Raw genomic sequence first — 15072 nt, 5'->3', positions numbered from 1 at the left:
CTACCGAAACGCAATCTTCGGTGGGTGCTCTGTATTCCTAGATGTATTTGAACAATCAATTCCTAGTGAAAGTGAGACTCCTATTTGTATATATAGGGATGTACCTTTCAAAATAATGAGGGAAGAAGAAGAAGAATTTCCGCAAAGTTTTTTTTTGGTATCAGAGCCAGGGTGCTTCGAGAAATAGAAGAGGAAGGTCTGTCGTCGTTCCTCTGTCGGCAAACGAAAACAGAGCAGTGGCGCGCCCGTAACTGTGTGCTGCACTCTTCCTGGGCGAAGCAACCCCCATCGGATGAAGCCCTGTGAAACGGTTCGGTCTCTGAAGCGAAGAAGGTCTGCGATCATAAGAGGTACAAGCGGCGCGAGAGTGCCATTTTCAGGCACCGTTGTCGTCGTCTCTCTGTCGACAAACAGAAACAGAGCAGCGGCGCACTTGTAACTGTTCGCTGCACTCTTCCTGGGCGAAGCAACCCCGCATCAGACGAAATCCTTGTGAAACGTTTCCATCTGTGAAGCTAAGAAGTTCTACGATCATAGGAGGAACAAGCGGCGCGAGAGTGCCATTTTCAAGCACCGTTGTTGTCGTCTTTCTGTGGACAAACAAAAACAGAGCAGCGGCCCACTCATAACTGTGCGCTACACTCTTCTTGGGCAAAGCAACCCCCCATCGGACGCAGTGTTGGTTATCAAGGTGTGTAGAAGAATCCTGGTGCCAAAAACCATTGAAGACGAGCCCGACCGCGGCAATCCCAGAACTTGACGAGGGTATCATCGCCACACCTGAGAACAAATAGAGGTTACCCAGTCCGGGGTACCGAACGAGTCAGACTGAGTGAGAGTTGCCACGCAGCTGACACAGGGGAATCTGTTCCTTGAGATCGAAGACTTGGACGAGTCCAGACTCGCCTACCGCGGCCAGGAGCTTTCTGTCAACAGTTTTTCCACCATGACTGGTGGAGAAGAAGACAACAGGAAAGGTGCAGGGAGGGACATGGTCATCTTCTCGCCATACTACTTGCACCCGTCTGACAACCCTGGAATGATCATTTCACCTGTCCAATTGAAAGGTGAGAACTATGAGGAGTGGGCAAGATCTATGAGGAACGCCCTCAGAGCAAAGAGAAAGCTCGGGTTCATTGACGGAAAGTTGGATAAACCAATAGATGATTCGACCGATATTGAAGATTGGTGGATGGTAAATTCAATGCTGGTTGCATGGATTTTCAACACAATCGAACCAACCTTGCGAACCGCTATATCATATACGGAGAGTGTGAAAGACTTGTGGGAGGATCTACGACAGAGATTCTCTATCGGGAATGGACCGCGAGTTCATCAATTGAAGGCTAATTTGGCCGCTTGTAAACAACAGGGACAAGCAATGATGGCTTACTATGGGAAGCTGAAGGTCATGTGGGACGAGCTGGCAGAATATGATCCAGTACCCGCGTGTCGCTGTAGCGGTTGCAACTGCAAAATTGCGACCATACTTGAAAAGAAGCGAGAAGAAGAGAGGGCACATCGGTTCTTGATGGGTGTTAATGACGCAACTTATGGCACCGTACGTTCGAATATTTTGAGCATAGAGCCGTTGCCGAATTTAAACCGCGTCTATGCAATGGTCATTCAAGAGGAAAGGCATCAAAGTATAGCCAAGAGCAAAAAAGAACGAAGTGATGCTGTGGGTTTTGCAGTACATGCTGGTGCAAAAGCAGCTGCTGCACGTACAAAGGATAAAAGCGTGAGCTGTACACACTGTAGAAAATCCGGACATGAAGCAAAGGACTGTTTCCAAGTGATTGGATATCCGGAATGGTGGGGAGATAGACCACGCTCAACCGGGAAAGGAGGAGGCCGCGGGCGAAGTGGTTCGGGCGGACGGGGACGAGGAAACAAGGCAAGAGCAAACGCTGCCCAAGCAATGGGAAGTGAGAGTGGAGGACAGAAAGTTGGAAGCACAAATGGTCATGACCGCAGCGGGTTTTCGGGGCTGAGCGGAGATCAATGGACAACCCTTCTCAATATTCTGAATTCACATAAATCTGGTGAAAAACTTTCCGATAAGAAAAGTTTTACTGATTGGATAATTGATTCTAGGGCGTCGCACCATATGACTGGAGACATTAATTTGTTGATTGAAGTCCGGAATATTACGCCGTGTCCGGTTGAACTTCCTAATGGGAAGCAAACTACCGCAGTGAAGGAAAGGACTTTGCATTTGGGTGGAAATATTTATTTGCATCGTGTGCTTTTCGTACCAAGAATGAACTGCACTCTTATTTCTGTAGCTAAATTATTGCAAGAGATAAATTGTACTGTCACTTTTACTGACAAGCTGTGCGTGATATAGAACCAAACCTCGAGGACTCTGATTGGAGCGGGTGAGCAGTGTGATGGGGTCTATCAGTTCAGAGGAGCAGCACCGGTTCGAGCAAATCAGACAAGTGGAATAAATGAATGGGAGTTGTGGCATTGCAGATTAGGGCATCCGTCTAAACAGATATTATCTCCTCTTCCTAAAGTAGATAAATTGAACAGTAAACCTGAAAGTGATAAGCCATGTGATGTTTGTTACAGAGCAAAACAAACTAGGGAAGTTTTTCCTGAAAGTAAACATAAAGCTGATGGTTGTTTTTCTCTAATTCATTGTGATACATGGGGTGTTTATAGAGTACCTGCTTCTTGTGGTGCCGTTTACTTTCTAACCATTGTTGATGATTATTCTCGTGTTGTGTGGGTTTACCTGTTACTTGAAAAAAGTGAAGTAGCACATATTGTTGAGAATTCTTGTGCCATGGCAGAACACCAATTTGGCAAACAAGTCAGAACTGTTCGAAGTGATAATGGAACAGAGTTTAAAAGCCTGAAGTCGTACTTTGAGACTCATGGCATTCTGCATCAAATTTCATGTGTTGGAACGCCACAACAGAATGGTCGAGTGGAGAGAAAGCATAGGCATATTTTGAATGTTGCGAGAGCATTGAGGTTTCAAGTAGGTTTGCCTATTCGTTTCTGGGGAGAGTGTGTCTTGATTGCCGGATACTTGATAAATAGGACACCTTCTTCCGTACTTGACGGGAAGACTCCGTATGAGGTACTATTCAGGACGACACCTCGGTACGAGCAAATGAGAGTGTTTGGCTGTCTCTGCTATGCCCGTTGGAGCCCTCGAGATAAGGATAAGTTTGGAGCGAGGAGTAGGAAATGCGTTTTTGTAGACTATCCCTACGGGAAGAAATGTTGGCGCGTATATGATGTTGAAAGCGGTGAATATTTCGTCTCCCGCGATGTAGTAATGAAGATATATTTCCATATGCCGATGATTTAGAAGTACCTCTTGAAAACAACCCTGGCCCGGCAATTGCGGCTATAGTTGATGATGATGTTAATCACAGTCACAATGGAAATAAAAACAGGGGAGTGACGAAGAGGATATCTGTGCGAATAATAGGGAGAGCTTTCAACACACTAATAGAAGAGAGGAGGAGCAAGGCAATGGAGGGGATGTGTAGGAAGTGGAAGCTAATGGCGGTGAGGACAGAATTAGTGTGGATCCAGCACCACAAACAGTACTAGAAGAGCAACTTGGCAGGGGACATTGACATCGCACACCGTCTGTTTTATTAAAGCCCCATGTGACCTACAATGCTCGATGTCTGAAAGACCCCATTCGCACTCAAGCCAACTCTGAATCAAAGTCCTCAGGTATGACTCCCTATCCCATAGCAAATTATGTGACATGTGCTAACTTCTCCGCTAAACATCAAGCTTTCTTAGCTGCAGTCACTACAGGAGCCGAGCCTACCAGTTTTTCTGAGGCAGTAAAAAGTGAGCAATAGAGAGAAGCTATGAGGAAGGAAATCCAGGCTCTGGAGGATAATGATACATGGACATTAGAATCTCTACCTCCCGGAAAAAAGGCCATAGGGAGTAAATGGGTCTATAAGATCAATTATAATTTAAATGGGACGATTGAACGGTATAAGGCACGCCTAGTTATTCTCGGGAATAGACAGGTTGAAGGATTGGATTACAATGAGACTTTTGCTCCTGTGGCCAAACTGACAACAGTTCGAACCTTCTTAGCCGTGGCAGCCGCTAGAAATTGAGAGTTGCATCAGATGGATGTACATAATGCTTTCTTACATGGAGATTTGAATGAGGAAGTATACATGCAGTTGCCGCCAGGATTTAAATCTAAGGATCGAACAAAAGTGTGCATGCTGAAGAAATCTCTCTATGCACTGCGTCAAGCTCCCAGATGTTGGTTCTCAAAGTTAACAACGGCCTTGATACAGTTTGGATTTGCTCAAAGGTATCCTGACTACTCTTTGTTCACCTATTGCAAACACAATGTTCGTTTGCACGTGCTGATATATGTTGATGACCTGATTATTAGGGGAAATGATATTGCTGCCATTGTGAAATTCAAAGAGTATCTCCATCGGTGCTTCCGTATGAAAGACCTGGGCCCACTCAAATATTTCCTAGGGATTGAAGTAGCTCGTGGCCCTGAGGGAATATTTTTGTCGCAACGGAAGTATTCCCTAGACATCATCTCCGAATGTGGACTCATGGGAGCCAAACCAACATCCGTGCCCATTGAACAGAATCATCATCTTGCGCTGGCAAAGAGTGCTCTGATGGAGAATTCAAATCGGTATCGACGGTTAGTGGGACGGTTGATCTACTTGACAATTACATGGCCTGAGTTGTGTTATGTGTTCATATCCTAGCTCAGTTCATGCAAAGTCCACGACAAGAACATTGGGATGCAGCTCTGCGCGTAGTACGTTATATGAAAGGATATCTAGGACAAGGTCTATTGTACCGATCTGATAGCGATCTGCGTCTATATGCCTATTGCGACTCTGATTGGGCAAGCTGCCCATTGACACGACGATCGCTGACTGGCTATTTTGTTCTGCTGGGGCAGTCACCGGTTTCTTGAAAAACGAAAAAACAACATACCGTGTCGCGCTCCTTTGCAGAAGCCGAATATCATTCAATGGCTACGACAAGCTGTGAGCTGAAGTGGATGAAGAAACTTCTTTTGTCCTTTGGGGTGGCGCATGATGAACCCGCGCGTTTGTATTGTGACAATCAGGCAGCTTTGCACATAGCCGCAAATCCAGCATTCCACGAGCGGACAAAGCATATTGAGGTCGACTGTCATTTTGTTCGCGATGAGCTACAGCGTGGGAACATTGTTACTTGCCATGTTCGAACCACAGAGCAGTTGGCTGATATCCTGACAAAGGCCCTGGGAAAAGAGGAATTCACATATTTCCTTGGCAAATTGGGCATCCAGAATCTACATGCGCCAATTTGAGGGGGAGCATTGGGAAACCAGATCTGCACATAACCTTCCTACCGAAACGCAACCTTCGGTGGGTGCTCTGTATTCCTAGATGTATTTGAACAATCAACTCCTAGTGAAAGTGAGGCTCCTATTTGTATATATAGGGATGTACCTTTCAAAATAATGAGGGAAGAAGTAGAAGAATTTCCGCAAAGTTTTTTCAGTTACAATTCAATGGAATACAGATTTTTTTTTTCTTTCCTTAATTGGCAATTCAAAACAATAAAAACAGAAACTTGGTATGTTTATTGAGAATTTACAAGGTACAAAAAAAAAAAACTTTGATAATTAAACAGACCCCAAGTCAAATCAAATCGTTGATGAACACTTACGTAGAGTCTGAACCAAACTCAAATAATTTTCTTATTCTCATAATCCAAAACAAATTTCTTTAGTGTCCTCCCGACACATTCTATGGCTGCAAGATGATGATTCTGTTCCCATCGATACCAAATTCCGGGCATAACCATCAAACTTTACAATTTCTTCTCTCTCTTCTTTGGCCAATAAGCTTAGAACCTCAATAGTCCTTTCAAAACAGAACAGACCATTTTGGTCAAAATAAGCACTAACCCACATTCAACAGCTCTCCTCTTGTTATGAAGGAACATAGGGCGAAACGAGTCGTCTCTGATAGTTGCCGTTACGAAGAGTGAGACAAGACCTCAATTGTAAATGGGAAAGCACCAATGGTCTCCTTGTTCACTTCCACGATGGTTAGGCTTGCAAGCATCGTTGCTGCAAGCGCCTTACAGTTAGGCGTCCCAGATTACAAAGTAAAACCGACACAGCTCATTGCTCCCCAGTCCCCAAGCATCCAAACCCACCTTATTGTCATCATCAAATTGAGGTTCAAGAGAAGTGAAAGCGCCGATTCTTAGATTCTGGAATCCTTAGAGCCAATGCAATTGAGAACGGCAGAAATGACACCGGACTCTGTTAACTTTTGGCATAAGGCGGGGTTCCGCTTAGAGAGACGACTGAGTTGGTTGAGCGAATTGAGCTTGGAGTCTACGAGAAGAAAATGGGGAGGTGAGAGTGGAGATTAGGGTCTATCGTTGTGGTTGAGATTATATTTTGGGAAGGGAAAAGAAGGTGAAATTAGAAATGACTAATGAGGCTTCTGAGATCGTAGTTGGGGATGAGATAGGCAGGACCGATTGTTGGTGTCCAAACCACTGTTGAATGGAAGACCGATTGAAGGTGTGTCCGCGTTTGATTTCCATTTTGCTGAGACGTATTTTTGAGTTGGTTAGGTTTTAAGAGAAATGGCAAGAAAAAGAAAATAGAGAAAGTTTTGTAGAGGTTAACGCTTTTCATTATCTATGTTAACAGCCAAGGGGGTATTTGTCACAATGTAAAAATTAATGGGGCCTTTGTTGCAAACTAAAGTATAAAGGGGTCTTTGTCATAACCCCATAGTACAAGGGGGTGGTCTTTGTAATTTACCCAAATTATTACAACTTTGTGCCATTTCTGGAATGGACAATCTTTGCCCATCCCTAACCCATTGCAAATCATATTGCAAAACCGGAATTTTTTTCCTGACATCCTTATATTGTGAAAAGAGCACATTATTGTAACTCTTTTGTGGATATAAACTTGTACTCTTCGGATAATTGGTGTGTTTGAACAAAATTTTAAAGCATTTAATAATGGGGCCCATGTTTTGCATCGATTTCAAACATATGAGAATAATATAAAACACGAGTTACACTTTGCATTCTTGAACCGGAAAGAAAGTATTTATGCAGAATACATATTTGTGTTTGAATTGCAACCAAACGCAGCCCAAGGGTCAACACTGTCCATGTGATTATAGTAATAATGGAGTGCAGATCTGCTACCAATAAGACATTACCAACACTGCTTCCAACATGATCTAAATGCACATTTCAAACATGTTTTATATTTATGGGGTTGTATTTTTGAAGTGACAATCATGTTAGAAGCTGTGTTAGTACAGTTTTGTTAGTATCAAATTCAGTCATTCAGGCTGCGTTTGGGATCAGTGTAAAACGTCATTAGTGTAAAAACACACTGATGATGTTTTACACTGAACCAGAAAGTGACAATTGCTTTTTTGAAAATAATGATGGGTGGAAGAGCATAAAGTTATACATCGATAAAATCGATTTAATTTTTACATCGATTATTGATGTACAACTTTAGAATTGATGAGGTTTTATATCGATTATTGACGTAAAACTACACTCCATCCAAACGAACGTAAAACTGAACTGAAGTATAGCTTTATGTCAATAATAATTACACCCTCTTTCCAAATGTATACAAAACTGAATCGATATAAATTTTACATCGGTTCTTGATTTACATTACATCCAAATGCAGCCTCAGAGTCCAAAAAATGATTGTGAATATGGACATGCTAACAGCTGATCAATAATGCACATACATAGAGATTAGAGAACGATGGTTCCAAGTTCCAAACTTTTAAGGGGGTGTTTGCCTTTGCTTGGCACTTCAGTTACAAACACACAAACATCTTTCTTGGAGGAGACGAGAAGGATTCAATCCACTTCTGTTAGTGAGGTCTTCCGAACCACCTTGGTGCACCAGTGCTACCCTCGTCAATTGCAGGACCTTCTTATTCCTGGCAAATTTGGATTAGCTGAACACCATGGCTGTTCAGCAGGCTGTGGAACATGATAGGACCTGACTATTAATCGGGACGATTCTGGGTCCCTTTTTTTCGTCCCGATTATCAGTTTGGGACTAGTTTTACAAACTGACCGAAACCCAACCTGCTGACAGTCTTGCTACAGGGGGGTCTTAGGACCCAAAATTCAATTGGCTCTTGCAGCTCTCTTTAGCTAAGGACAAGGAGGTGGGGTGTCTGCTCTTATTGTTGAGGGTGATTCGCTTTTGGTTATCAAGCATGGTTTTCAAAATCAGACCGGAGTAGACAGTCGGACTTGGAAAAACAGGAAACTGGTCATCTGATGGGTTCCGTTTTTCTCCAAAACCATTTTTTCCTCCAAAATCGTTGATCTTGGTCAGGTAGTCAGCAAATCGCTGAACCGGCCAGTTAATCGTTCAAATGGTTTTAACGGTTTTTCAATTGTTTTATTTTTATTGTTAGAATGAGCCAACCATTTGAGTTGAACGGTTGAACCGTTCGAACCGATAACCGAACCCCTGACCGATTCGGTTTTAAAAACCATGTTATCAAGAGTTTGTTGAATTCTGATTCTCCCCCTTCATGAAGAATTAAACATATCGTTGAAGATTGCAAACTCATGTCTTGTTTTCTTCAAATCTCAGTAGCTCATAAATTAGCTAAGTATGCTCTAGGTATTCCAAATTGTTTTATTAGTATTTTGGGTTATCTTTTCTAGACGAGGTGCCTCTTTTTTATTGTATTACCGAGCAGTCTTCTTAACGATATACGGTGGCATTCCGAAAGACTTGACAGTTTACATTTTATTCAAATTATACCTTTTTACTGCTCTAAACCGAATTTAATTATAAAAGAAGCATAACTGTATAATTATATCCAAGGTTCAAAATATCAATATGTCAAATACCCTGATAGGAGTGTATCGGACAAATCAATACTTTTTTTACTTTTATTTTTATTTTTTGAAACTGATTCAATAGAACTAATTTAGGGTTCCTCCACCCCCTGAACCAGTCAGACCCCCAATACACCCACTATAAGAACATATGGAAAGGGTCCCAGAACAATACATATTAGCCAATACAAGCCGATATGTGTCGATACTTTGAACCTTAATACCCTATTTATAATGATTTAAAAAGTTTTATCATTGGCATTTGTAAAATTTGTGTTCCCCTAATATATACTTGCATATTCTAAACATGTCGCCATGTCCAAACATTTCCTAAACATATCCAGATATGCATCTTAAAATGGCTTTTTTTAATAAGCGATAAAAATTGCAAATACAGACATGTTCAGTGCAAAAAAAGGGTATTTAAAAACCATGTATTAGAATTTGCATTATATATATTTGTATTTATCCAATTCTCAATATATACCTAAGAAAGTAGATCACTGAATAAAATAGAAAAAAAAAACAGCCTGCTGGAATTTGTCAATCCCACAAACCAAAATAAACAAACAAAACTCGAACAGAACGCTCTTTAATCGAGTCATATGTGTCCATACCGAGGACTCTTTAAATCAAATTGGGATCTGCTCCTCACAGAGCGCTCCATACACCAACCTCACGGCCACATCCCACCGTGTGAATTGGGAACATCTCCCCCATGAATATTAAATATTAAGTACGGGAATGTTCCAGATGTGCGGCAAAACATGTTGTGAGGTCGGTGTGAGGAGCAGATCCGGACTCCTTTATAGAGTGGTCCATATTCCATACTCCATATCCATTCATCTCCAAATTTGTGGCATCCACAGCAAGCAAAGATCAATACTTACTGCAGAAGAACTGAAGGCAGGCTTCCTGCAGGTTTATGCAGCCCAATGCTATTGTTTTGTTTATAAACTTCCTCAAGCATGGAGAAAGGAAAAATGAAAATCAACCAATATACCAAAAAGAACAAGTCCTGCAAAACAATCTGTTAGGTCTGGGTTGTCCAACGGTAGTGGACAAGAAGTTGCTTGCATGATTAATACTGAGAAGAGACTGATGAAATTCAAATCAGTTTCTGTTTCTGTACCTGATCAACAAGTAAGGCCTGCATGACCACAGCAATAAATGTTGCTTGTTGCTACAAGCTATGCAACAAAGGAAAATCAATATGCTCTCAGGAATAGGTTGCTTGATACTAACATGCTACATATATTCAACTGAAGAAGAAAGTAGACACACTTGGTAAATACAACAAACATTCCCAAATGGAACACAGCTACAGCAAAAAACTGCATCTTTTTCCATACCAAAAATCATTACATATAACCTACGGGTATGATCATACACAATCCAGACATGACCTGGGTCAACCAAAATAAAAAGTCAGAAAAGCACAACAAATTCTCAGTCCTCGTCATCCTCCTCCTCCTCTTCCTCCTGCACAAAAACCAAAGCAATAAATTACCAATAGCCATTAAACATAGAGATGGAATGCAGCTGGGAAAAAGAAATACAATGGCATATTGATAATGCACCCATAAACCAGATGGAGATGCCAGGATTTTGGTAAAACATTAGAATCAACTAGTTTCTACTCAACTTTCATAAACACAAATGCAACATGAAAATCTGAAGTTTGGGAACAACAAATGCTGCCCTAACGTTAGAAGTTGACATATTCTACTGATACCATGCCACATGTCTCGGCTATAGTCTGACAACGGCATCAGTGAGATCGAGATTTGTCAGAATGGATTATAATCACACACACCAACAATAATTTCTAGAACATGAATTATTCACATGAAAATTGGTAAGGAACATCATTGCTGAGATTTGATTTCCCAAGAAAGGCAAACAATTGGTAAGGAAAGTAACTGCACCCTAAATTTTCCTAATGTAAATATCAAGGAAACGATTAGGTGAAAGAAAAAGAGAACAAAGACCAGATGCATTTTTCCCATCCGTAAAAATGGGTGACATATAAGGTAATCAAGTAGGTAGAGACAGTAATACTAATTCTAGAAAATAAAGTTAAGCTCATGCTTTTTATAACTTTTTTTTTTGAAAAGGGTAAAAAATTGAAGTAACAATTCCTCTAATGCAACATGCACTTGGGCTTCTGAAACAATCTTTTCTCCTCCCCAACACATGCTATAAATACATGTGACAGTTTATGAGACCTACCTCTGCACCACTTTCCTCATCTTCATCATTGATTTCAGATCTTGACCTGTCAGACTCCTCATCACCATCATCAGCCCCACTTTCCTGAAATTGATTAATTGAAGCAGTAAGTTAAGAGTGACAAGAGGAGCCAGGAAGAATTAAATTGAATGGAGTGAAGACCACTATATGTATTCACCTGTTTCTTGTTGTAGGCATTCATAAGCTTTTCATACTCTGACTTCTTTTTTGCAGCTTTTGCTTCATATGGAGCTTTCTCCTGCCAAATACAGCCAACAGAGTGCTCAGGTTAATGAAACATCATAATGGAACACAATTGATCAAACTACAGATGGAAATATGGAACTCAGACACTGAGAGCTCAGCCAATCAGTTTTGAGCCTGATTGGTTATCTTGGCTATACCAACTGCATAGTTCCCAATATGCAGCATCTTTTAAAAGGTTTACGTCTATGACTAACTCCAGCCGATCAGTTTTGAGCCTCAGCCCCCTACAAAACAATACTTATCCAGTTGCCTCAGGAGACTACACCAGGACAGCATGGCTTCACCAAACTTTCTAAGAGATCCGAAAATGCAGAACAAGCGCTCGAACAGACTCGTATGGTGCAAAGCCAAAATCAAGTTGAAGTCCACATCAGTAAAATTTGCAGCACCTTTACAAAGAGAATTCATTGAATTTCTCGAGTCAACAGTTGCTAATTTTTATGGTTTGTGACCTTTCATTAGCTTTAGTGTTCCAATCAATTCCAGGTAGTATCTGAGAAGATTTGGATACTTACAGCCACAGACAAGGATTTCCATTTCTCGCCTCCAGCTTTTCCAACCTTTCGTCACAGCATAAAGTAAATAAATTAATTAGTTACTTCATAAAGAGCAAAAAATTATGAAATTGAGTCAAAATTTCCACAACAGATCAACGAGACTACATGTATATAATATAATAGTAAGACAAAATTGAGCCAAAATATTTTTTATCAGCAAAAATATTGAAACTATCAGAAAAACTAAGTGCATTAATTGCTTACAGCTGAGACAGCCTTCACATTAGGATGATCTTGCTTGTAAGTCTTCCGGAATTCCTCTCTGTTTAATATGACAAGAATCAAGTTAGACTTAAATGGAACGCAACATCAAAAATAAAAGGCTGAAATAGGCATCTAACGGAATTAAATGCTTACAGGAAGACAAAAAAGGCACTCGGAGGCCTCTTTGGCTTGTTAGGATCTTTCTTGGCCAATTTTTCCTTCTTGGCCTTTCTTTTGCTACCCTTATCTGGCTTAACAGCAGCCTTTCGCTTCCCAATCTTTCTGTGAAGTGTAAACAAGAGAAAGGCGTCACTAAACTGTTTAAATGATGTCAATACCAAATGGAACAATAATATATAAACCAAAATCCTGAAATTCAAATAGCAGTAACTAGCTATCCTAAGCTCTATTTTTCTGATGAAGCATCCTAATCTTTAAAAAAGGGGGAAAAAGATGGCCAAAATCATTTGACAATCTGTTACATAAACCTATCCACCTGTCGTCAACAAGCTTCAGTGACTCCTTCGCGTCTTTCTTCACTGCCCCTTTTCCTTTGGCAGCCTTCATTGTTAGTAGAACTATCCCTGAAATTATACGAAGCACAATAAAAACTAAAGTAGTCAAGACAAAAATCAAACTCAACCTTTTTTGACCTAAAACCCAAATATCCATATTTTATCAGATCACAAAATCGTGATAGAGTTAATAAACGATGAACTAAAGTAAAAAGTTGACAAGCTCAGAAGATGCTAGTATTCAATAATAAACCTGTTCAGACCGACAAAAACCCATAATACATTCTATGTTGATAAAAAAAAAAACAATAATACATTCTACAAGTAAATAACAAAGTAACGATTTTGTCCAGAAGTTATGTAGTAGCTAGCAACGAAGAAAGTGGACAATGAAAAAAAAAGGGTAACTCCGAAAATGTCACAGACAACGATGACAAATGGAAATGATCGAAGCACTCGCTAAACTTTTCGTTTCCTTATTAAGATAAAATTTTCTGAAATATTTTAGTTCTACTATCACAACTTTGTGAGGAAAACTTTGCTTTCCTTGTTATTTACATCAAAATCAAAACAAATTAAGTGGGGTCGAAAGCAAGCTTTTTTAAGTTAAAAGAGGTGGAAATAATAACTGAAATATGTCGGTCTGAAAGGCTTCAATCCATATTACGATAAACAAACATAGCATAAAGGAAAAGAAAAACGAGAAAAACAACTTAACAATTGAAGTACAGCATGAGATTATGATTAGCTAGAAGTACAGAATAACCAAAATACAATAAAATTATACCAAGAAAACGATAAATTTCACAAAGAAGTAGCGAACTATTTCCCGCATGATATAACAAAATTAACAAAAACAAAAAGAACTCAAGCCCACCACAAGAGGCAGAGAATTCGCAGAAAACGTGAAGAAATCGAAAGAAAACGGAAAAGCAGAAGAAGAAGCAGAAGAAGCAGAAGAAGAAGAAGAAGAAGAAGAAGAAGAAGAAGAAGAAGAAGAAGAAGAAGAAAGATAACCGCAGCAATAAGTTTCCGCAGTTTCACGATCAAAAGCTCTTCCAAGAAATTTGAAAGTAGTGATCAAAACAAATGAACTCCGAAGAAAACCAAAATCAGGATCTAAAGAGAAACAATAATTCAGGAAAAAGAAGAAGCCAACAAAGGAAGGAAAGAAACATACCTTCGATGAAGGAAAGAGAAGGGCAATTCCCAGGGCGAAAGAAAGCAGAAGGAAAGGGCGAGTAAAGCAAGCGATAAGAAATAAAGCAAGAAAAAGACAGACACAGACGCATAGAAAGTAGGAGAGAGACAGAGAGGCCGAGACAGCGCGAATTTGGGTACGACCGACTCAGAATGGGAATTTATACGGATACCGACCCAACCGGTAAGCCTCGGGTATCGGCTGCCACACAGCTCAGTTATCGATAACGTTGTAACCGGTAATTACCTGTTTCGTTGGTTCAGTCGCTCTCACCACCACGAGCAGTGGACACTTCGCCCTTGGAAAGGCATCAAATAAGGCGATGACAAGAAGATATTTGTGGGAGGTCAGCTCAGTAAACACGTGGCAGTGTCTTGAACCATGTGACGTTGACGAGGTCGTTCCTCTGGCTTTACTATGAGTCTGTGTCCGCTCCTTAGACAGCGCTCCTCACACCAGTCTCGGCCGTACATCATGAACATCTTCCACATTTGTATTATTATGGGGTAATAGCATATAAGGGCAACTTTTGGGATTTAATGTCAATAAAAATAATAATTTAAAAAAAAAAATAAAAATAGATTAACTTTTTAAAAATAATATCAATAAAGGGTAAAAATATTGTTCATCATCTTCTTCTTGCCATTTGTTCACCAACATCGTTGCTCGCCATTGTCGTCCACTGCCACCTACTGTTGCCTCCGCCTCTAGCAACGTTGTCGGAGGTGGCCGGAGGCAAAGGTGGCACTAGTGGTCATTCCTCTGCCCAGTGCCACCGCCACCACCTCTGTCTCCACCTACCTCCAGTAACGTTGCCAGAGGTGGCGGCGTTGGGTAGAGAAATGACCACCAGCATCGCCGCCGCCACCTTCGCCTCCGACAACATTGCCAGAGGTGGGTGGAGATAGAGGTGGCGGCGGCGGCGCTGGGTAGAGGAATGACCACCAGCACTGTCGCCACTTCCGACAATGTTGCCGGAAGCGGACGGCGATGGCTGGTGAACAAATGGCAAGAAGAAGATGATAAATAGTGTTTTGCCCTTTATTGATATTATTTTTAAAAAGTTAACCTATTTTTAAATTTTTTTAAAAAAATATTACTTTTATTGATATTAAACCCCAAAAGTTGCCATTATATACTATTATCCCTATTATTATTCATGGGAGGTGGTCACAATACATGAGAATTGAGATTTGTT

At 40.7% G+C, this 15072-nt stretch overlaps 2 protein-coding genes and 1 pseudogene across 3 annotated transcripts; 1 reads left to right on the top strand and 2 right to left on the bottom strand.

The window, feature by feature from the left end:
* Window positions 1-946: 946 nt before the first annotated feature.
* Window positions 947-4736, top strand: LOC148801967 (uncharacterized). The gene is made up of 3 exons (XM_088897801.1): window positions 947-2337; window positions 2479-3094; window positions 4179-4736. Exons 1-3 carry the CDS (start codon window positions 947-949, stop codon window positions 4734-4736), a joined length of 2565 nt encoding a protein of 854 aa, XP_088753927.1.
* An 861-nt stretch (window positions 4737-5597) lies between these two features.
* Window positions 5598-7128, bottom strand: LOC148801966 (U-box domain-containing protein 8-like; annotated as a pseudogene).
* A 2984-nt stretch (window positions 7129-10112) lies between these two features.
* LOC104595013 (high mobility group B protein 3-like) lies at window positions 10113-14004 on the bottom strand. Of its 2 annotated transcripts, none has more exons than XM_010255557.3 (8): window positions 13854-14004; window positions 12655-12742; window positions 12312-12440; window positions 12159-12216; window positions 11913-11957; window positions 11309-11389; window positions 11131-11214; window positions 10113-10380 (listed from the first exon to the last, which is right to left on the bottom strand). In XM_010255557.3, the coding sequence occupies exons 1-8, from the start codon at window positions 13963-13965 to the stop codon at window positions 10348-10350; spliced, it is 630 nt and encodes a 209-aa protein (XP_010253859.1). In that variant the 5' UTR covers window positions 13966-14004; the 3' UTR covers window positions 10113-10347. The 2 variants fall into 2 exon arrangements, with proteins under 2 accessions (XP_010253859.1, XP_010253860.1); XM_010255558.3 differs by lacking the exon at window positions 13854-14004 and adding an exon at window positions 13691-13838.
* Window positions 14005-15072: the final 1068 nt, after the last annotated feature.

This window comes from Nelumbo nucifera, chromosome 2 (assembly GCF_055504915.1).
Source record: "Nelumbo nucifera cultivar China Antique chromosome 2, China Antique-T2T, whole genome shotgun sequence".
NCBI lineage: Eukaryota > Viridiplantae > Streptophyta > Magnoliopsida > Proteales > Nelumbonaceae > Nelumbo > Nelumbo nucifera.
This window is presented reverse-complemented; position numbering and strand designations above follow the sequence as displayed.

Coding starts and splice junctions, on each gene's coding strand:
- LOC148801967 (XM_088897801.1), top strand. CDS start 947: ATGACTGGTGGAGAAGAAGACAACAGGAAAGGTGCAGGGAGGGACATG. Junction 2,338..2,478: donor GTCACTTTTACTGACAAGCT/GTGCGTGATATA, acceptor GTGGCATTGCAG/ATTAGGGCATCCGTCTAAAC. Junction 3,095..4,178: donor ACGGGAAGACTCCGTATGAG/GTACTATTCAGG, acceptor GTATACATGCAG/TTGCCGCCAGGATTTAAATC.
- LOC104595013 (XM_010255557.3), bottom strand. CDS start 13,965: ATGCGTCTGTGTCTGTCTTTTTCTTGCTTTATTTCTTATCGCTTGCTT. Junction 12,217..12,311: donor AGTGCCTTTTTTGTCTTCCT/GTAAGCATTTAA, acceptor CATATTAAACAG/AGAGGAATTCCGGAAGACTT. Junction 11,215..11,308: donor ATGCCTACAACAAGAAACAG/GTGAATACATAT, acceptor AATCAATTTCAG/GAAAGTGGGGCTGATGATGG.